Here is a 22,625-nt window from a genome sequence, read left to right on the forward strand (position 1 = left end):
GAGATCACATGAGTAACCAGACTTTGACAATATCTCCAAAGCACAGACAGGATAGCTATTCAGCACAGACCACCTAAAATAAACCTTATTCCACATGACAAGAAGGTATTCGAAAGAAGAAGATATCCAAGGTACGTTGAGGGATTGGCGTAAAGTTATCGCCGACATATGGTACCGATCCAGGAATTATAGGTATTTTACGAGTACGTTTAGGATCATATAGCGGTGCTTGATCGATTGTACTACATTTGGTAGAGGAGGTCGATAGCGGCGGGGAACATGATCGATGATCGCGCGGGGGTTTTTCTTCTCCTTTTCCCTCCGTTTCAGGCTCGTCCTTGAGTTGTTTATCTGCACAACGCGCCATGGCTTCCTGATTTTGTAAGCTTAAATACGAATAAGTTATCAGTGATAGGTGATATAGTTGCGGTGAGTATGTTAAAAAACGGATAGGTAATTAATATTTAAATAAATATTACCGTAGGTGATACAATAACCCAAGTCCGCCAATGAAGCTGCCATGTTTTTCAGGAATTGGTTAAGTCACTGGACACAATAATATTTAAATGAAATTTCTTCAAATTGACGCTTCCATAAATCAACGCTTGTAAGACTCAATAGGCGGCACGCTCACCACAGCTGTCTCATTCATCCCGCCTCCTCGATACGAGTACGTAAAAGTCCAACCGGATCCAGCGCCGCCATGCTCGCCTTTATTATTCACAACCACGATGCCGCTCTGCACTTCCGGGTATTTTCTCAGCATTCTCTTTACCGCATCCTCAGCAGCCTCGCCGGGACTCATTCCCTGCCGTAAGCTCTCGACCGCTTGGTAGCACGGTAGAAAACGCATCATAACATCCCCGTCTCCCGTTGCCCCGCACCCGCCTACCTCTCCATCAACATATGATCCGCTGCCCGTAATTGGTCCATCACCGACGCGTCCGGGTATCTTTCGACTAGCTCCATTTGTTGAGGTACCCGCGGCCATGATGCCCGAGACATGTAGCGTAATCATAGATATGGTGTCGTGGCCCTCTGGAGGTCCTTTACCTCTTGGCCTTAATTCCTCTGTATATTCTACCCCATCGTCGGAACTTAAAGCTACAGGCTTGTACGGACCACAGGAAGAAGCCGGGTCGGGCGACACGTTGATGCGGTAATTCGGCTGGCAATTGGCGACGTGCCACTGGGCGCACGACGTGGCTGAGGCTTCTGTCGTGAGGTTCTGGGCTGTGAACCCGTTTTGCACGGCAAAATCAGTTGCAAAGTCCCCCGCGATAAGTGTGTGAGTCGTATGCTCGAGGACGGCACGGGCAACGGATATCGCGTCCTTGATACGCCGGAGAGCAGCGACGGCACCAGACTTTAGAGTTGTGCCATCCATTATCATCGCATCGAGCGTTGTCTGTGCGAGTTAATTGCCTAGTCCCCTGTACCTTCAGAATTGGCCTAATCCTCACCTCGCAGTTCTCGTCTGGGGAGCCACCATAACCTACACTACCATCACACTGATTGACCTCGCATGTAGAACAGCCGATCTCGACGGCGTCAAGAGCCGATATGTCCGGCTTCAGAAGAGATAGATACGCTGCATCTGTAGCTGCAGTGAACGCCCCGCCCCAAGTATTAATGACCATCGGTAGACCGGGCGAGTTTCCCATGGCGTTCGTGCTTTGAACACTTGTTGACGCCGACGCCGACATTAAGAACACCAGGTAGTTTAGTCCAACCGCATGAAAATACCCCATATTGATAATGATAAACAAAGCTAAGGGGATGAGATATAGGAGCGAAGCGGCCCCATGGGAAAAATATGTCATCGACATCGGAACATAGCTAGCAGTTTAAAATGGTATCCAAGGAGGTACCTATGTTTACCTTGAACGGTATCGATGTTCTAGTAGCCAAGATTTCTCCAATTCCTTATCTTTCAGCGGCGATAGGGACTGTCTCATTGTTGTTGTAGGTGGGATGCTACCTGTGCTAACCCACCGAGGCAGCTGAAAAAAAACCCATGGATACTGCCCAGGTATCCATTGAAAGATCCCCGCTAAGGAGCAGCTATTCAAACCGCCTTTTTCACCAATTCAAAATACAGACTTCCTAGAACGATCATTTCCAACAGTAAATAATTTCATATATTCAACGTTTAATAAATGCGACATGGGTATATTTCGGTATCATTAATCCAATTCGACATTAGCAATCGCCTCGTTGATAAATATATCATCGCAGAACACTAGTTTTCGCTCGCCTCGGTTATCGGACCCAGGCGTGCCTGGAATTGATTCTTTAGGGTCTATACTCGCCCAGTCGATGTCTTCGCCGGCTTCGCTTATACTGGCTTCGCTGTCGGTTTCGGGAGGAGTATAGAGTCCCGACCGCCCCATGTTGCGTTTAAGCAGACACATCTCGACGGCGATTCCTGGACCAAACGCGCAGCCGACTACGTAATCTCGTGCCCGGCCCTCGGGGGCTACTGCGTCCATATCTTTGCTCCTTAACCGGTTCATCACGCTGAAAATAGTTGCTGAGCTTGAGTTTCCATGGTTCATATATGTATCATAGCTGGCGCGCATATGCTCCGGCGATATACCCATCACTTTCTCAGTGCCGGTTAAGATAGTCAAACCGCCCGGGTGCATCGCCCAGTCAAAATCGGGCGCTTCCCGATACCCGGTAGGAAGATCCGGAACATTTCCCAGTAAATCGAGGAAACTCGAGTTGAGCACGTCGGTTGTTAGTTTTGGAACCCGAGGCGTGAGTACAACTTTCCAGCCAAGAGGATCCACATCGAAGCCAAGATCGCCTTCGGTGTCCGGTAGAATCTGGTGCTCCCATCCAAGCAATTCGTAAATCGGTTCGGCTGTCGGCTGCCCAATCCCATTACTGAGGATCAACGCAGAGGCGCAATCAGAGAACAGACAAGGACCAATACGCGTTTCTTGTAACTCGTTGATGCTACTAAGTTCGCTGCGGACCATCGTTGTGCTCACCTCGAGGGCGACGCACAAGATTCTAGCAGGCTTACGCCTCATGGAATGGCCTAAAGCTAAATTGGCGGCAGTTCGAAGTATCGTTAATCCCCCAGCGCAACCAACACCATGTAGTAGGGCCTTTTCCACTTTATGAGAAATGCCTAGTCCTTTTGCAACGAAATGATCAAACCCGGGATTAGCGCTATCGGTACAGGTGGTGGAAACCATGTGAGTGATCTCGGAAATATCGATCCCAGCTTCCACAATAGCTTTTCTCGAAGCCTCAATAGCAAGTGGGACGCCATCCGAGATGAAAGTTTTATGAAGTTCTGTTATTGACGGTGCATCCTCTTTATTCACTAACGGGTGATCCGAAGTTCCAATAGATGAGCGTGTGTCAATACCTGTATACTTATTTATATCAAGTACTTTTTGCATACTAAAGCAGCCATTTATCAGCATGAGACCAATGGAGCTAGGAGGTTACCTACGCGGGAGAATCTGGATAGTATTTGGTAGCGAGCTTGTTTACCTCGCTTGCTTTGAGTAAGTATGGGGGATACTGCGCTCCTAGTCCGATAATTGAGAGGCCCAGCTCCCCAAATGTGTTTGGTGACGCCATTATACTTAGCAGTGTGTGGATTTCAGGTGGTTAGGAAAGGCAGAGCTCAATGAGTAGTTGAGAAGCTCAGAGGAAAGCTGTAAAGTGAAAATGAGGATATTCGCAGCTTCAGATGCTTGGTGGGATTAGATATAGAAACTCGGCGCCTGTGCGAGATGGATGGTGATGAATGATAAAGACTAGAAGCTAGAAGCTAAACCTTGTGATACCGAGGTGATCGTAGTAAACGATAGGTCTAACTGAATACAAGACTAATGGATATCTATCGAGTTTCAATACTAGGTATCTCTAATTGAGCAGAGCTGATAGGAAGAAGACAAGAACGCAAGATGCCAAGACTTTTAACCACGATGATGTGAGTCTAGAGGTTGGAAAGGAAGAAAAAAAGAGGGAGCCAACTACTTGGTAAGGAATCTGATAGGAAGGTCCAAAGCACTTGGTGTTTCGGGTAGGTGCTCTCTGATAAAAATTTACCAGAATTGAGGTTGCAATCACGACCGTAGTCGTTGATCGGGGTATGGCGACCGAAAGTTGAAACAGTCATGACACAGGTACTTAATATGAACTGTATTGTACCTCTGGCTGTACCTGCCCACGTTAAAGATTAGCGGCCGTTAGCGTGATTTAGCTCAGGCACCGGGGCAGTTTAGGTGGCTGTTTCCTGCTGGGCTCCAGGGCTCCAGGGCTCTAGGGCTATCAATAAGAGGACCGTGACCCTCCAATCTACATAGACCTGTTGTAGCCCTACATAGTACATAGTACCTAAATGTAGGCAGCCCTGGAGGTACTTGGAATATCTCATTTTTGTGTATCACATATTCAACTTCGAACATTGAAGCATCATCTTTTTTCACCCCTACCTGCCCAAACTATGTATGTGCTTTATCTATCCTGGCATAGTACCCGGACAATCGTACAGGATCGCCATTCCTCACCCACATGATAGTATGTAACTGTGGGTTCTATTTTCGATAAAAGCTATCTGGCTGTCTGGCCATACGAGCTACCGATCATCAAATGGGCGTGCTTTAGTGGTCCCAACTCCATCATCGACGAAATCATGAATCATCTGTCAACTCTATGAGGTCCCAACTCGGCACACGAAATGCCGAATTCCTATCATCCGAACTGGGGTCGATTTTTACGTGGCTCTGAACTCTAATTAGTACAAAGTAGGTAGATCAGCAGTGGCATCAATAATAGCATCAGCATTACTCGAAATAGTATTGGATCTCTACGTAGTACCTGCCTGTTAAGCAAGCCGTGTTCTAGCCCCGATGTTCTAGCCCCGAAGAATTACAGGGCTCATGCAGTGTCAGCGAGCATTCGCTTAGGGCTTATGCAAGGGGCATAGGTTCGCTAAACCCCCTCCATTTTCACATGCATTACACATGGATGCACTGTTGCCCCTTTCAAGGCAACCTTGGAAAGGCTCTCTAATCAACTCTACTCTCCCCACTTGGTACCTAACTTTGTAAATCAACAACACCTCTCATCGCTGACATCTCTACAGTATTCTATCGCGAGGAAATATCGCTACCGTAATGTTTTCATATTAATACCTACCTACCTAGTACCTAATTAGAGACGATGATACTAGCAAAATCACCATTTATTATCCATGCTCTTATTGAGACTGCTGCGGCTTTGTCATTTATTTTCACACCAGACCAGCAACTTCCCGGCTGTAACGTGGCTGCGAAGCTCATTCTACGCCAGTACGGAGGATTACTCCTCTCGACCAATTTAATATGCCTTATTATTCTCAACGAACCAGGATTTTCTGATTTAGCTCGACTATTAGCAGCAGCCCTAGGAACGTATCACATATGGCCGTGCTATCGAGCTTATGTTCGGATCTACCAAAGTTCAGGAGCTGTTGAGAGGAAACCTGCTTTAGGTGGCCCTTATCTACATCTAATAGTGCATTTGAGCTGCTTAGGGCTGTTCATATGGGCATCTATTTCCCCTAGAGTGCTGCTAGAGGCAAACTAAATGCCCTAACGTACTAATGAACGGACGCTAAAAGGAAGATGGGATAACGGTCCCCACTCATTCCATCTCTACATGTACCGAGACTCGTTATACGATTTACACGACATATAATCTTTCGCCAGAAGAGCTTGTCGAATGAAAATATACAAGGAGTTTCCCCGGTCTGCGGAATTGCCTTGGGCTTCTGATGAATTGATAACCTCGGGGCCATCTCAACCGTTCCGATGCCGGTTTTCCCCACTCGTCTCACTATCTCGATCCCGGACTGGGCATCTATCTTAGCGGAGCCGTTACCACAGTGAATGAACACTACCTAGGTAGATAGTGTTATTTCATCTAATGATAGACGTCAATCTATTAACCAACCTACTCGAATTGTACCCAGTTATCCTCGATATTTTCCCACGTACAGGATCCCTTCAGTTCCATCAATCCAAGCGGATTCCAGCAGTTTGCAACTCCATCGACGTGGTATCCCAAGCAAGTTTAAACATCCGGTCGGCTACATGGAACAATCAGCTCTGAAGACCAAGAATATGGATATTGATATATACGGGTACCTACCTTGTTGGCCACCCAAATCCAAGTATCTGAATCCACGCTCGTATCTGTAAACGCTGCGAGTGCCGCTCTCATCGTATTGAACAACATAAGTCGGCCGGGTATAATCGGGCTTTCCCGAGAGAGAGTCGGAGAAGTTATCTGCAAGGACTTGACTCACGAGAGTGCATTTGTTCCGACTCTCGATGATGAGCCTGCGCTTGCCCTGGGCGTCGATAGTTACCGTCACGTTGGCATCAGGGATACACATGTATTCGCACGTAATGTTAACGAACTGTCTGGAAAAGGTCAGCATCCCAGTCAAATTTTCTTGGATAGGAAATAGTTCCGGTGTGCTCACAAGCGAAGGGCTACCGACTCGTCCGTCCGTGGATACTGTAAACTCCTAATAAACAGTTCCATTCGCATATCTTCCAACCTCTCGTGAAGCTCTCGCGCAGCTTGTCTACTCGTAAGCTGGACCGTTATGCCCACATCTCCAAGACACGATGTTCGCTTGTCTTTCAATGTTCCTATTGCTTCAATGGCATCTATTCGTATGAGAGCATGACCGTCATCAAGCTTCAATTGGGTATTTCGCTTCACTATTTCTTCAAATTAGCGAATCTACTCGTCTGGAATTCCATCAAATCGAACTTACAGTGAAGCGTGTTGTTAACCACATCACTCTGCGCCTCTTCGTCTTGCCCACCATAGGTAATAAAGACCTCTGCATAATCTAGAGGTTTCAATGGTTCTTCCTGAATTCCTTTTGTCAACGAGTCTAGGCTTAAGGTCTGATACTGCAAGATCTGGAAATTGTCGACATATTTACGAGAGTAAGTACGACCACCATAGTTGAAGGTGATGGATTCGATTGACTTCTGCGCAGTTCGAAGTTCTCTAAACGATGAAAATTTCGTGTTAGCTAGGTAAGATTGAAACTTGCTGGATTTTAGAGAAGCTTGGTAGGTTACCCGATTGAAGCAATAACACGTTCCTCTCCAGTGTCAGCTGATAGATAACAAAGGCCATTGCCGGAGCCTTGTTCCAGAATTGCATCTGCTCGTCGAATAGCGAGATCCTGGAGAATCGCTTCTTCTAATGTTTGGATGTCTTCCTATATTTAGCAAGGGGCATCAAAATTACTAGTAGTGGTTCACGAACAGCTACGGTGAATTGCGGTAATGTACAGAGTTACAAGCTGATTGGTAACTTTGTCAGAAATCTTGAAGAGAATCCAGGACCGCCTTTCACCCGCAAGTCGTGCAGGGAAAGTGATACGAGACACTATAAACCTATTAGAGACAGGCCAATGCTGTATGTCTTTAATCTAGGTAGGCACTTACGCGTATATCGTTGCACTGCAGGCTGGTGTAGCCCCTGGTTGCCATGATTTCGACATGCGCAAGCTAACATAGGCTCCACATCCGAATACATACTGTCAGTAAAAGAAATCTGATCCCAGTCACGGTTAAAATAAGCTCGAGGGCAAACTATCTCTTTCCCTCGAGCCGTCCGAATGGAAAGTTCGAATGTATGGGATGCCTCGGTGGGCATGTAGGCTGGCGGGCTTGGGACCGACTCGCTATTCCCAACTATCTTTAAGCCTTTGACATTATCCTCGTACCATTCGTACAGCTCTTTGATCATAGCAGAGGATGTCTCAACAGACTTCCGGATCCCAGCTGCTTGAGAACTGATGATTATTAGTATATTTCTAGGAAACTAATGAGTACAGAAAACAATATACCTCGTAGCAACCCCGAGCAAGAGGTTAAGACTGTTAGTGTGGATCATGATTTGACCCCTGAGAGCATTTAGGTCCCCTTTCTCAGTCGTCCACTCAATCTTCCTCCAGTTCCTAGCCACGTGTTGGCTCCAATTACCGATTCCATGAGAAGATGTGGTCGGTTGACGAATCACACTATATTTCTTCACTATATTCTCAAGGTGCGTTAATGTTTTCAGGCAATTTTGAAGGATATTTTTCACCGTGTTTTCGCTGTGTGATTCATCTTTGCCTGCAGATGAGATCGATTTGGGATTGATGTGTCCAATTTCGAGGTCACCTCTTTCTTGAGCCCCCCTTATAGCCTCTAAGGCTGCGCTGAGTGAATATAACTGATTTTCAACCTCGCAGAACTCGGCGGGGGCAGATTTGCGACCTTTGGTGAATGCCTGGGCAAGTTTCCATGCAATCTGGGCCATCATGACCACATCTCCGATAGACGGTGTAAAGGACATTGTTAAGGCCGATCTAGATGCGCACCCGATATGGGGGACCGTAGGACTTGAGTCAAAGAGCAAGGTGCCTACCTGATATCTAACACGAGAATCAATTGGAGGTTTGACGGGCTGTCATGAAAGAGGGGTGGATCCTTCAGTAAGGTTGACTCCCAGGCAGTTTTTAAGGCATTTCTGCTGGCTTAATCACATCTTCAGCGCCTAATGGCGTCGCACTGCCAAGCTTGACGCCTAAGACAATCGAATCCTCCAATCCTCCCCATCGACTCCTCGAATTTATATAATTATAACTTAAAATCCAACATTCTCTGACAGATTTAATATTTACTTACCTACCTAGGTACCTAGACATTTACCTGTACCTATTCATATCGCAAGCCATCAACCATGGCCATATTCTCTGCGGGTATCGTTTGGGATCCCAGGGAACCACTCCCAGCTGAATTAGGGGGGCAACCTCTTGTATCACATTACACTCACTCGCTGTCGCAGAAAATCCCGCAGAAAATACCTTCGGGAGATGATAAAAACAGTCATCTAAATAAAGAGCTCCCCGGTAATATCTTCAAAGAGCCCACAAGAAATTTATTATCTCCCCTATCTGTTTCAATCAACGGAAGTGTTGTGGATGATGCGGCCCGAGTGACGGTATCGCAGGTTTTCTGGAATAATGCCGACATCACTATACCCAAAGCGTCCTACATATTCCCCTTACCGAGTGGATGCACCGTCACAAGCTTCAGCTGTCGGATTGGTCGGGATAAAACTATAAGAGCTAAGGTCAAGCCTAAGGCTGAAGCTCGAGAGGCTTTCCGACAAGCGGTTGCGGCGGAGCGAACAGCTGCTTTACTGGAACAGAATACTCCTGAACTTTTCACAGCCTCTCTAGGAAACATTCCTGTGGACACAAGACTCGAGGCTGAGCTCACTTACGTTACACTATTGAAACGGCAATTTTCACAAGAGAAGAACATCACAGAGTTCTCCATACCGACAGCTATCGCCAGTAGATATGGAAATGCTCCTCCAGATATCCGCGGAAATCTCTCCGGCGAAACACCTAATTCATTCACTCTGCAACTTGAGGTACTGGAAGCTGAAAAGATCCTCCAAATCAAGAGCGACACCCATAAGATTCAATTAAACCAAGGTCTCGGTAAAGTCAAAGCTTCAAATTGGGTAGATCTTTCTGGAAATTCCGAGTCCCCCATAGATTCTGCGGTGGTCAATTTGGACTCTAGTGTGGGATTTCTACACGAAGACTTCATTCTTACAATCGAAACAAACTCCCCTAGCAAGGTAGATCATGCCCACGCTTGGCTCGAGTCGCATTCATCCCTCGAGAATCAAAAAGCTATGATGATCACCATCCCCTCCTCACTCATGCAAGAGAGCAATGAAACGCCTAAGACAGGGGAGGTTATCTTCTTAGTTGACAGATCTGGTTCCATGCAGGACAAAATCGAGGCAGTGAAATCTTCCCTGCAGTTCTTCCTCAAGGGGATTCCGGTTGGCCGAAAATTCAACATCTTGTCCTTCGGGTCTTCCTTTGAAAAGCTCTGGCATAAATCCCAAGACTACAGTTCAAATTCCCTACAGCTAGCCTTGGATCATGTGGCCAACCTAAAAGCAGACATGGGAGGTACCGAGTTGCTGCCTGCCCTCACCGAAATGGTCGCTAGTAGAGATACGTCGTGCCCTTGCGACATGATTGTATTGACGGATGGGGAAGTATGGCGACTCGAAGAAACTTTAGCGCTCGTCCAGGAGACTAGAACAAACTCGCAGGGAGCAGTGCGATTCTTTTCACTGGGTATCGGTGCACACGTCTCACACGCGCTCGTACAAGGGATCGCTTCACGGGGCGGAGGTTATTCTGAGGTTATTTCGAAAGCGAGTACAGGTGGCTGGGAAGATCGTGTTGTGGCTATGCTGAAAGCAGCCCTCACAGCCCACGTTAAGACTCTGGGAATCAAGCTCAACGGAAAGGATAATTATGGCCAACTTTTGGCATCGCCGGCTGAGTTTGGGGACCTTAACCCCTTTCAAGGAAACAGGGTATATTTACTCTCCAAACCCGACTTACCATTGGACGAGTTAAGAAGTGTGGTTGTCGAGACCATTAAGTCCAACGGCGAGACAGAGTCCACTACTATCGCCGTGACGAAACTAATGCAACCCGATACAATGATTCATAATCTTGGAGTAAAATCTATCGTGGATGACGTAGGGTATCCTGGAAAACAGACACTCTCGTTGGATCAGGCAACAGAGCTAGCTTGCAGGTTCTCTCTTGCATCTAAATGGACGAGTTTCTTCCTTGAACAGGACAACCCTGCTCCTAAGGTAGAGGACAAAAACATCCAGGTGCATGATTCCGCCGATGATCTAGACGATCTACTTCAACCACGAGGTATCGTACGAGATGAAACGTCAGACGCTATTAGACAACTTAAGCGATACCCAGCAAACGCAAATTACGATAATGAATTTTTGGAATCTATGTACGATCCTTGCATCGAGGACTTCTCTCAAATCGGTCTTCCAGCCGAGATGCGATCCATGGACTTCGATAATACTTGTTCCATATCTCGTACCATTGTACCTATAGGATACTCTGAATCAAAACGTGAGGCCGTCTATTATGAAAAGAAATCAAGAAAGGCATTACTGCCAGTATTCAACTGGAGGTCGCTTATACCGTCTATAGGAACATCGCGAGCGAGAAGGAAAATGGCATCTGGGAGATTGTTCCACAAGATGAGGAAAATAATTCCAGAATCCGACAACAGCGATGAGCTCGATAAGAATACAGTGGATCTTCAGAGGGAATTTGTGGCGAAACTTCTCTCCTACCAAAATTTCAACGGGAGCTTCGACGCCGATACGAAGTCCATTCTAGGATCATCGATGGCCAAAGCAGTCCAAGAAATTCAAGAACACGCGCTAAAGAGTAGTATCATTAAGGATTATACGGAAGCAGGTATCCTTACTATCACAGCTATCGTCGTCGTCCTTCTCGAGCGAGACCTGCAAGCCTGCAAAGACCTCTGGGGTCTCATGGCAATGAAGGCTACTAATTACGTTTCTAGCCTTGCGTCGGATGAATCCAAGAGAAATGGGTTATATGACTTTGCAAAGAAGCAACTAACTGGCAAAACGCTGGAAATGGAGGGCGCGAAGGCGAGGTCTACTAACCAAGCAACGGCAGGTGTCAAAGATCCCGATGACCAGCAGCCAGAGCGAAGTGTGGTGAAGGTCGCCCCTTTTGAGTAAAGGGCTGAGAGAGAAGTTTCTACTCTCCAACTTTCAACTGATCGTCGCGACAGATATATTGATTCAAATAGGAAGTGGGCTTGTATGGAAGGGGCCAGGATGGCTGGAAAGGCGTTCAATCAAATGTAGTCTCTTGACAGTATCCGATCCGACTACAATAGCCGGATCATTCACTCCTTTCACATGATCTTCTCACATACAGAATTCCTCCCCTAAGTAGAAGTGAATTGTGGGATAAATCACATGTACCTGGTAGGTATTCATCTCGAGGTAGGTACACAAAACCCCTAACCCCTATTCCTCCCTCGCTATCTCAAACACATCTCACGATAAACTAGTAGGAATATGTCATTTAACATGTATTCTCAACGAAAGCCTACAAATGCTCTGTACACTAAGTAGGTAGGTAGGTGCTATATCCTATATCCTACTAATGAGTCCCATTAGTCTTACCCTCCCTCTCTTTCAACGCCTCCCGCACCTTCGGCAGGACATATCGTCCATAATCAATCGCATCATTCAAGTTATCATACCCACGGATCGAAATCAACTCCGCGCCCAAATCAACGTAATCAAGCAGCGAATCAACAATCGTCTGCACGGAACCCACCAACGCCGTCGACGCGCCCCGCGCGTTCGTCGCCGTCACAGTCGGGTACCACAGCGCCCTATCCTGCACCTCGCCCTTACTCGCGATCTCCAGCAACCGCTGAGACCCCACATTCTGCGGCGCGGCCGGCGTCTCCGGCTTCGGGCGACCCCGGCTATCATTCCGTGCCGCCTTCAACAAATCCAGGGTCCGATGGGCCTTCGCCCAAGCCAACTCCTCCGTCTCCGCCACAATCGGGCGAAACGTGACCCAAATCCTCGGCCTATCATCATCCGCGCGTCCGGCCTTCTTCGCCTCCTCGTAAATGCGATCGATCTGCTGCTTCGTCTCCTTCAGCGGCTCGCCCCAGAGCCCAAAGATATCCGCGAGGCTTCCGCCGATCCTGTACGCGTCGTCGGACGACCCGCCGACGGACACGGGGATGTTCTTCCCGTTGACGGGCCGCACTTTGTTCGAGAACCCCTTGAATTGGTAGTACTTGCTGTCCCAGTCGAACGGCTCGTCCGACGCCCACGCGCGCTTCAGGATCTTGATGTAGTCCTCTAACCTCCCGTATCGCTCCTCTTTGTTGAGGAAGTCCCCTTCTCGCGCTTGCTCGACGTCGCTGCCGCCTGCGATGAAGTGCACTACGGCGCGCCCGCGGCTGAGCTGGTCCAGCGTTGCTAGGGCTTTGGCGGCGACTGTGGGGTAGAGTGTGTTAGGGCGGAGTGCGATGATGATCTTGAGGTTCTTGGTCTTGGCGGCGATGGTGGCGCCGATGGTCCAGGGGTCATAGTACGAGGAGTCGTACGGGACTAGGGTGTAGTTGAAGGCATAGTCGTCTAGATTCCGGGCATATCGCTCCAGGAAATCCGGGTCAATAGAGGAGTTAGGGATGGGGTTGATGTCCGTAGACGGGTTAGGGAATGTTAAGCTGATGAATTCTGTAGGCATCTTGATGATCAGTTGCGGGGATTATACAAAACTGGTTTATCTAGAATCTACGTCGGTTTTTGGACTTGAGATGTGGTTATTTATAAGGGTTCACGATATAGCGAATCATATAAAGATACCGATGGCGACAGTTGCGGGAGAATCACGCAATACCACTTAGGCCGGTGCCGGCACGTCGCACTCCTCATCTCAACCCCGACATTATATACAACGGGTATAGTCAACTTTCCATCGTCAGGTTTTTGATTGATAATCGTATGGCTTACTTGATGTTTTTGGTCAAACGCGCGTTTTTCGAGTAATCATACCTGAAGAAGTTCTACGTGATCATCTAGGACAAACGCTAGTAGCATCCTACGAATATTTCTTCATAATGAGCTCATATTTTGCCTTATATCCCATCGTATACTCTATATCATGGAAATGGCATTTTTAATGTCATTGAACTGCTATATTAACTATTTTTATACCTACCTACCTAACACTCATATAGGTACATCTAGGTAGCTCCAGGGGGGGGTTAACGCCCCTAGCGCGACTAGCTTCAAGTTATAGCCCGACTACTCCTCATATTCGCGATATTTATAATAAAGTCTTCATTTTCACTCAATTACAGCACGTGGTCATTCTAGGAATGTATTTTGAGAGCCTAGGTAAAGGTTGCAACATTCCCATTCGGAAAGTATCCCTGAGTTTTTAGAATACCTACCTACTCCCCACCATATGTACAGATAATTTCCATGGGAATTACAGCTTTATAATCATTCTACCTATTTATGAACATCTTCCTAGCAACTTACTGATGGCTTTTTCTTCGTATAGGAAGACACATGATGTATTCATACACTGAGTTCTACGCGACATTATTATAACCATTGGTGTTATTGCCGAAGAATCGGCGTTAACACCGAAGGACATCGAACAACTCAATATTAGGTAGGTAATTCAAAAGATTTATAGATAATAATACGATATCATTGGCTCCGTTGAGGTCAAATACTTTCTTCCAGTATAATGAGAAGGGGTCTAGATCGTTGAGTGTGTACCTGAATGTTATGTGATATAACGTGCTTGAACGACTAGACATTTTAGAGCCCCCCTAGCTGCCTCGGTACTTAGCGGGGATAGCTCTAACACATCTCTATCTTGTTCTTAGACATGAAATATTTTACCCCTATCCGAGTCATGAAGTTTAACATACGTAAGCTAGGTACGTTAAGTAAGCCACGGATGATGCCGTTTCACTAGCCATAGAAATAAATATCATTATTTACCTAATATTTGCTCATATAGAATAAAGGCTAGGATGAATAGTAGCGTTGGTCTCGGGTTCGACCGAGATGGAAATCCATTGCACGGGTAAAAGGAGCCCCCTTAATGCTTTTAGAACTTGTAGCTTACTTCGGCGATGTCTTATTGACTTAGCTGGCGGGTTTTGGCACACATCAACAAATGTTTTAGTCACTAAGGATACTACTAGGTAAGTAACTATCATATTATATAGAGATGCTTCTTTACCAGTACATCATCCGTTACGGTTATGCGGAAAGAAAGTGTTAGTGAGAGGGGTGAAATGAGAGCCTAGGTACGTACAAACTAGATACCTAGGTACCTAGGTAGTATATCGTTACCTAAGTCAACCTCACGTATTATTTCTGGGCAATAACATCAGAGTTCAAATCTGACTACATTATGAGGAGCCGACCTAGAGTTAGCTTCCATAAACGGTAGTTACCTAGATACCTTGCATGGTATATAGGGTCCATTTTAACAGGGTAGGAATAGTGAAGGCGAATGAGAGGGTAAGAGAACGATATATTGTAGTTTTGGCAAAGCTTACGTCGCCTACCTAGGGAACGTGATGCTAAAAGCTGATTACTCAGGCCGTTGGTCTACAGAGTATACTGCTACTAGCAGGGTCCCACGTGTAGTCATTTTGAGTCTGTATCCGTGTGGTCTAGGCCAAGCCGACACCACACCCCTTTGGATTAGGTTTTCCCGATCCCAGTCACCAAGGACTTCAGTCAATTCAAAGTTTGCCAAGAATGCAACACCTATACATTACCTAGGTAGGTAGTATACAGTTGGACTTAGACTTATACGGGGCTTCAGGGGTCTAAGTAAAAAGTCTATCATGGAAGACTCTACAGAAAGTTGATATATTAGATCGGCTGTTAAATCTAACTGGTTTTCGGCAACAGGTACTCTGTAGGTATACCTACTAGGTACGCAGGTGTATATATTTCCCAGGGCTTTTGAGGCTCTAACGAGATAATTTTCTTCGTCTCTACCTGTGTACTACCTATGATGCGTCCGATCTCTCCTATGTAGCTAAGTACCCAGATATTCGTAGAGCCCTGAAACCCAACAAACAAAATATCTGTAGATAGACGAGTGTAAATCTCAATAATAGCGCAAACCGTTGCAATGGGATTCACTACCGGAGGCTATATATCCCATACATGGCTAAGCAATGACTACTCCGAGATCTAGCAACTTAACCCCCAGTGGAGATTGGCTATAATAAACCCCGCGATCTAAGAACACTTGGATATGTTAAAGACCCTTACCATTGTTCTCCAACCAATACTAATTCCCCAGATTCATAAGCCAGTGTTTGTTTGGCCCGTTCATGGGTTCTCCGGCCTCGGCTGAGCAATTTACAGATTTTTCAAACATTCTTTTACCACTTGAATCTTGTTCATATGATTGTTTGTTTCACGGTTATTAGTTGTGTCGAAAGTCGACTGGTGTGTGGCAGGACCGCCAAACCACGATAGGTCAAGAAGCTCACGATAGTCAGGAACAAGTCCGAGACCAGACTTAGACCAAACTTGAGCATATTAGTTAGTTCAAGTCAGTCCGAAATCTAGTGCAATACAATAATTCTGTGACGAAGGATTACCAACATGAACATAAATCTCAAATTAAGAGAGTAGTTAGGCCACAATCTTCTCATGGAGTTGGGAATTGAGTACGTTTTATGAAAGCACATGCAGTCGGTTGGTATAGCCGGGTATGGCAGGTCACAACTTCACGTTGCGATACCCGTCTACCAAACGTAACGTTGTTAAGCCCTACGTATATGATTAAAGCAATAATAAAATTGTTACCAAAATCTGGTACTGGAGCGGCGCAGAGGTAGGGGGTCGATGGGACGACCCAGCTTCAGGACGTAAGCCGGGAACCGAAGAAGGATTTTGATTGTCGGGTTTTGAAACTTTCGAATTCACATGCCACCAACAAACTATTGAAATGTCGAAAAGGTGCCCTCACGTCTGGTACACTTGAATACCTATTGAGCTTCGACTTACCTCCCCTTTCCAGATGGCAGATGCCTTTTACGTACCACCAACATACCCCCTGAACGGCAAAAACTGCCCTGGGGTAACGTGGACGATCAGGGTCCTTTCCGTACGGGTTTGCGAGGATCAATGAGATCGATTTCCCTCCCGTTCAGCGATCCATGGATCCGATGAACTCAAAATCCATCTATTGCGGCCGCTCTGCAAACTAACAGATCTAGCGCACCGACGTTAGCCAAGATGATTTTGGACCACCTGCCGGTAACTGACTCGCGATGCTACATCATCCATACCCACACACCGAGCAAATATGTCATGAAAGCACACCAAACTTCGCCAAAAGAAGGCTATGGTGAAGAAAAAAATGTTTTGCCTAGGACCTACCAACGTAGGCAGTTCCAATTGGGATTAGGGTGACATTTGTTTGTCTAAGGTCTCGGCCTAATTCTTGGAGGTGGCTAGCAAGCGGCTCATACTCGAGCAAACGTCACCAGCGATGACGGATCGAAGGCTCAGCAGGATCTTTATATATAAGAGTCTCTGAGTGGCCAATCCTACACCAGATTAGCAGATCGTCAACCCAAACACTCACTCATCTCACCCTGTCCCATTTCGTCCATCAAATACCCCCTTACCCCTGACGAACCTCACGGCCAAGACCTGCAGCGTCTTATCCACACAGGCACCTAACCATGGTCTCCTTCACTTCCCTCCTGGCAGCCGGCGCCGCCTTCCTCGGAACGCAAACCGCGCATGCCGCCACCGGGGTCGACCCCTCGGTATGCCAATGCTTCCGAACGAACGGAACCTCCCCGGCGTACTTCGCGCACTACAAGTTCTTCGACTTCCGGAACATCGCAAACCCGCGTGTGCCCGCAGCGATTAACAATCGCGCGCAGGCCCTAGCGGCACCTGTGACGCACGCCTACTTCAACACGACCAACTTCACCAACACCTGGTCGATCCAAGCGTGGACGGACTCCGGCGCCGTGTACAACGAGTACAGCAAGAACGACGTGTACATCGAGTCGAACAGCGACACGAACGCGAACTCCAAGACCTGGCTAACCCTCCGCACATACCGGCACCCCGCCAGCAACGGCAACTTCCAGTCGTCCGCCGAGCTGCAAAGCATATCGGGGCAATACCAATACGTCTCGATGCGAATGTACGCGCGCACAAAGGGGGCCGCAGGCGCCGTAACCGCCATGTTCACATACAAGGACGCGGCGTCCGAAGCCAACGTGCAAGAAGCGGACACCGAGTTCCTGACCTCAGACGCGAACAACCAAGTGCACTACACGAACCAGCCGGCAACGGTAAACGGAACCTCGCGACCGAACGCCACGAAACAGGTCAAGATAAGCGGAACATGGTCGAACTGGCGCGTGCACCGATACGACTGGACGCCCGGAAAAAGCGACTGGTACGTCGACGGGACACACATGCTGCAGAACACGTACCAAGCACCCGTGGACCCGACGACTCTGCTCTTCAACGCGTGGTCCGACGGCGGGAGCTGGAGCGGCGCAATGGCGAGCGGGCAAAGCGCGTACCTGCAGATCCAATGGATCGAGCTGATCTACAACAACACGGCGGAGCCGTCAAGCTTCAAGCAATGCGCGGCGGCGAACATCTGCAGCTTCGACCTGGGCACCGCGGCGGGGGTGCCGGCGCTGAGCGGGGCGCGCTGAATCCCGCTAGAGGGATGGGTTCTGCATCTATCCCTCGCCCTGCTAGTTTCGCTCATGCTCTATTATTGAGCTTGGACAATTAAATATCTCTCGGATCGGGGTCGTCTCTTCTCGGTTGAAAGCTGGATGGTTAATGGTATACACGAATGACTTATTGAACGTCGGAACGGGTCTATGAGTCTGGTATAGATGGTGTAGGGAGCGTGGGTTGTGCTACTGGTTAGCATATTTGAGATTTCTTTACCTTTTTTCTTTTATATATAGTTCGGAATACCGCTTTGAATATCAACGATATGTTTTATATGGGTACCTCTTTTCTTGGCATGACAAGTTTGCTGCTACATGTCGTACGTGACCAGAAGGGTGTGTTCACATGTGCTACCTTGAAGATGTCCTTGATTTAACACGTCGTCGGGGAATACCTTGATGGCATGTGGAACATCAATAAACGCGATTAAAATGCCAGATAGGTGCGAATTCCCACGGTGTTCTGTCTAGAATTCTCATGTAATTAAGACACGATACCGATATCTCGACAAAATGTCAGTATAAAAGACAGAGGTCCTTGGAGTAGCTGGACTCACCACACGATGCACCCATTGATGCTTGCACGGTAGATCAACTCAACATAGACTCAGACTCAATTAATTGCTCGTGGCTACATAACAGTCTTCCCAAAGCTATGCATCCGACCATCCATGCGACCCGACAATGCCTTTTTTGTCCTTCCCGACGAATGCATCCTCGACCCAGTCGACAAATACTATTCGCGATGCATGAGATCCAGTACCGACAACGTTAAATAGCCGACAAGCGCAAAACAGATGACATCTAGACGGGGTATTCGAGATGACGAACATATGAAAGGGGAAATAAAAAGAAATAGTGAAATAAATGCCAAAAACCTTCATCAAGACATGTAAGTCCGTACCCGAGGATATATAATGGATGTTTTCATGGAACCGATTACCCAGTCGTCAGATTTCGTGCCTATGGCGTGACCTTGCCTCATCCCAGTCCTTTTCTATTCCTACTTCATTCCCCAACCCCCATTCTAACAGTGCACCAAAAATAATCGAAAAGGGGAAAGAGGAGAATCCCTCCTACAACTCGCTCAGTCACCCATAGAGGCCATTCCAGCCATCGGAGCAAACGTATCATAGTCTTCATCGCTACTATCTATGCTCTCTGGGCTGTGGATATTGCTGATGTCCGCACTAGCCATTCCGCTGTAAAGCTCCCCGACAGAACTACTCATCCCCATGGATAGAATGCTCTGTCGTCTTCCGGGATCGAATTCAATGGCGCTTCCGCTGCGGCTCAATTCCGGTTTCTCGGGGAGCTTCTTCAGCAACCCGGTTGAGATGTCGAGCATACCCATTGCAAATTCGGTCAGGCCTTTGGATTCGCCAGGCTTGCTGCTGACGCTCAAAGTCCAGCGGTATTCCCCAAGCCTACGCCGATACCAGTCGGCCTCCTCACGACCTGGAGAGGTTGCCCATAAAAGCGACCCAAAAGTACCAATTAATGCGAAGTTGGTTTTCGATGCAAAGAACCAGAAAGACCGCAAATGTTGAGGCGTCAAACGATTGACGAAATCCATAGCAGATATCAAACGAGCTTTTGCAGCACTGCGGCATATGTGCTGAACATAGGGATCGACAGCCTGCGATTCCGTCTCTAGAGACCGGATTATTCTACGATGCAGAGTAATTTCCGTTGCGAAGTAAGCCAAGTGCAGATACCCGATGCTCGATAAACGAGTGGAGGTGACACTGCCAGACTGGAAAGAAGAGTCCATGCGGATCGCGGTCGGAAGCGCAGCGTACCATTCTTTCAGCTTCAGCTGGATAGGCTTTGCCATGCCCAAAACAAGGTGGGTACCTTGTGGACCGGCATTGCTGACGTTCTGCATGGCTTCGAGCGTGTAGAACGTTTCCAGTATCTCGGCTAGGACTTGGGTAAGATAGATCATCTGAACAAATAACGTCCGACCTCTCTCGATATCCATCTTCTCCTCCGGCTTCTGTTCGTCTAACTCAGCTTCCGGGAAATCGTTTGGCGCCAGCGGCTGCACGACCCAGTTGGAGCTAAAGATGTGTGATGGTCGTCCGTGAACAAGGGCTCCCCACTTATCTTGCATGTACAGAGCCCAGGCAAGTCTCTTCCTCAACCCCTTCTCCCAAGGTGGAATTTTCCAGTGCGTGCAGTCTAGGTGGAGGCCGAGCTCTTGGGCAATCGCTACGATCTGGGCGGTCGGAGCCCATTGGTCCCCTTCAGGTCGCTGCGAAAGCAAGAGACCGGCCTGCACGGTGGAAAGTTTTGGTCGCCACATGGCATCGGCCAGAGAAGACCGTATTAATCTCTCAAGTTCTCGCACATTGGGTCGCTGGTTCTTAGAAAGCTCCTCCGAGTGGTCCCACCAATTAATGGCGAGGATGTAAACAGCAGCTAACAACGCAGGCGAAAATTCCCGGTAGTTTCGATCGTATTTCTCGTAGAAGATGGTCTTCTGAATAATGGGAAAGGCCGGATGTACAACTTCGAAATACAGGTCGATTAACTTGCGGCCGTAGGGCGCCACCAGCCGTTGAATCTCGTCGGTGTCGTCATACTGATGCTCGTGGCCATGCGTGGCATTATCAGGCAATACCAAGAACGTGTCATTATCGCTCACTTTTCTCAGAGTACCTCGGGCAAGTAAGCTCTCATCTTGAGGGTCGAATGGGGACAGGTTGATCAAAGAGGGTTCAAAGTCGGTGGTAGGGCCGATGTATTGGCTATAACGGTCTTCTTGGAGGCCAAGAGAGCGCTTTAGCAAAGTCGGGCCACCAAAATTAGCCATCTCCTCGATTAAAGAAGTGCTAGCAGTTGTACTTGACAAGCTGGCCTGACGTTGCCGCCTTCTCCTGTTATCAGACCTGGCGGGCGAGCTGCATTGACCAATAATATGTCAGCAATTTTTTCTTGTCCAAGACTCTGTCGACCATGGGCTGCAAGTGATAACGTAAGGATGGGGGTCAACGAATAACGAATGACGGATGACGAATGAAAGTATCGGTGAACACTCACCCTCTTTTCCCGTTACTTTCTTCGGTCGAGTCACGCGCTAGCTTTCTTTTACGAGGCTGAGGGCTCTGGTTTAAAGAGCATGGGATTCCGTGGACTTGGCAAGAGATGCAGCTCTCGTCGTCGTCCCCGATGACACACTTAAATCGCCTTCTCAGACAAGATTCACAAGGGGATCCGCCACCACTTACAGCAGAATCTGAGTCTGTTGAATCATTACTGTTCATACTATTAAAAGATGCCTCCTTGCTATGCGGGCGACTAGGAAATAGCTGTAAAGGTTTAGGAGCAATAGCAATAGGAGCCGTCCGAGGAAGAGTGCTAAGACTGGACATGGCTGAAATTATTAAGCGGGTTGCGCCCAATACCGCTAGCAGTGTTTCCTCGCTGAGGTCGGCTTCGCCGTATCACTGTCGGGGGTCCGCTTAGGTAGACGCCAAATGACGGCTCGCCTGGTAGGACCGGGCTACAAGGTGACAAGGTGATGTAATGGACCTATATCCGGACAGAGGGGGTATGATGGGTTACCGAATGGGGAGTCTGGGAAATGCCTCCTCAAGGAACAGGGTCCGCTGCCGCAATACAACGTCGAATCGTAGCAGAGAACTGCAGATCTCTGCGCTCTCCACTGCTTCGAGGAACTCCCTATGGTACCTTATGGGACCTTATGGGATGCTTGATAAGGAAGGTTGGGATGATAAGGCTGTTAAGTGGCACGGGGAGGCGTTAGGAAACGTCGGGAGACGCAGGTAGGATGTCCAGTGTCCAATGTCCACGCGAGAGTTGCGCCGCGTGTTTCAACACACACCACCCAGACCAGTCTGGTGGGATCTGTCTTATCGAAATTGAGGCCGGGGAAATCAAATATACCTTGAACCTGGATCCCGTATCTCTGCTGTCCTATCGTTTCCGGTAAATAACCACCGTTAGATACAAGGCCGCATGCAGTCCCAAATGGCGCATGCGCTCGTGATTCTTCCGGTCAAGGGGTCAGGCCTAGATTCGCGATTATGCCGCCGCGATAGGCCAAACCAAAGTTAATATATTGTAATTGCTCCGTGTGCCGACGGCTGAGATACACTAGGTGATGATAGAAGCAAGTATAAGATAAGAATGGCTTATCTTCGTCATTGAAATATATATGTATCAGTTAAAAGGGAGACCTGATTGGGGGGGGAAGGGAGGGTAACTAGATATGTATATCTACAAGGAGGAGTAGAAGTGAAGTACGTAGGTAATGTAGGTAATAGAGCCCATGTAAGTTTAAAGTGAGATGCATAGGGAAGAGATTCAGACTAGGTAATCTGTAGGAGGCAGTAGACTAGAGAGTCCAAGGGCGATAATGATACGGAC

The 22,625-nt window shown here is 47.7% G+C and overlaps 7 protein-coding genes across 7 annotated transcripts; 2 read left to right on the plus strand and 5 right to left on the minus strand.

Moving 5' to 3' along the window:
- Positions 1-436: 436 nt before the first annotated feature.
- On the minus strand, positions 437-1,896 carry GGS22DRAFT_154349 (asparaginase-domain-containing protein). Its single transcript, XM_047960023.1, has 2 exons — positions 1,464-1,896; positions 437-1,408 (listed from the first exon to the last, which is right to left on the minus strand). The coding sequence occupies exons 1-2, from the start codon at positions 1,827-1,829 to the stop codon at positions 599-601; spliced, it is 1,176 nt and encodes a 391-aa protein (XP_047821641.1). The 5' UTR covers positions 1,830-1,896; the 3' UTR covers positions 437-598.
- GGS22DRAFT_154351 (thiolase-like protein) lies at positions 1,897-3,290 on the minus strand. The gene has a single exon (XM_047960025.1). The coding sequence runs from the start codon at positions 3,207-3,209 to the stop codon at positions 2,187-2,189; it is 1,023 nt and encodes a 340-aa protein (XP_047821642.1). The 5' UTR covers positions 3,210-3,290; the 3' UTR covers positions 1,897-2,186.
- Positions 3,291-5,917: 2,627 nt separating this feature from the next.
- On the minus strand, positions 5,918-8,497 carry GGS22DRAFT_89380 (uncharacterized protein). The gene is made up of 8 exons (XM_047968354.1): positions 7,892-8,497; positions 7,488-7,837; positions 7,306-7,428; positions 7,116-7,254; positions 6,800-7,041; positions 6,500-6,743; positions 6,163-6,437; positions 5,918-6,100 (listed from the first exon to the last, which is right to left on the minus strand). Exons 1-8 carry the CDS (start codon positions 8,383-8,385, stop codon positions 6,027-6,029), a joined length of 1,941 nt encoding a protein of 646 aa, XP_047821643.1. The 5' UTR covers positions 8,386-8,497; the 3' UTR covers positions 5,918-6,026.
- On the plus strand, positions 8,493-12,131 carry GGS22DRAFT_154358 (VIT-domain-containing protein). Its single transcript, XM_047960026.1, has 2 exons — positions 8,493-8,524; positions 8,584-12,131. The coding sequence occupies exon 2, from the start codon at positions 8,773-8,775 to the stop codon at positions 11,659-11,661; it is 2,889 nt and encodes a 962-aa protein (XP_047821644.1). The 5' UTR covers positions 8,493-8,524; positions 8,584-8,772; the 3' UTR covers positions 11,662-12,131.
- GGS22DRAFT_89400 (bacterial luciferase-like protein) lies at positions 11,877-13,488 on the minus strand. The gene has a single exon (XM_047968355.1). The coding sequence runs from the start codon at positions 13,202-13,204 to the stop codon at positions 12,092-12,094; it is 1,113 nt and encodes a 370-aa protein (XP_047821645.1). The 5' UTR covers positions 13,205-13,488; the 3' UTR covers positions 11,877-12,091.
- A 3,607-nt stretch (positions 13,489-17,095) lies between these two features.
- Positions 17,096-18,203, plus strand: GGS22DRAFT_197744 (glycoside hydrolase family 16 protein; the record flags this gene model as incomplete). Its single annotated transcript, XM_047966027.1, has 1 exon — positions 17,096-18,203. The coding sequence occupies exon 1, from the start codon at positions 17,202-17,204 to the stop codon at positions 18,201-18,203; it is 1,002 nt and encodes a 333-aa protein (XP_047821646.1). The 5' UTR covers positions 17,096-17,201.
- A 1,012-nt stretch (positions 18,204-19,215) lies between these two features.
- On the minus strand, positions 19,216-22,144 carry GGS22DRAFT_89425 (fungal-specific transcription factor domain-containing protein). Its single transcript, XM_047968356.1, has 2 exons — positions 21,276-22,144; positions 19,216-21,136 (listed from the first exon to the last, which is right to left on the minus strand). The coding sequence occupies exons 1-2, from the start codon at positions 21,605-21,607 to the stop codon at positions 19,318-19,320; spliced, it is 2,151 nt and encodes a 716-aa protein (XP_047821647.1). The 5' UTR covers positions 21,608-22,144; the 3' UTR covers positions 19,216-19,317.
- Positions 22,145-22,625: the final 481 nt, after the last annotated feature.

Source organism: Annulohypoxylon maeteangense, assembly GCF_022496945.1.
Source record: "Annulohypoxylon maeteangense strain CBS 123835 unplaced genomic scaffold GGS22scaffold_3, whole genome shotgun sequence".
Taxonomy (NCBI): Eukaryota; Fungi; Ascomycota; class Sordariomycetes; order Xylariales; family Hypoxylaceae; genus Annulohypoxylon; species Annulohypoxylon maeteangense.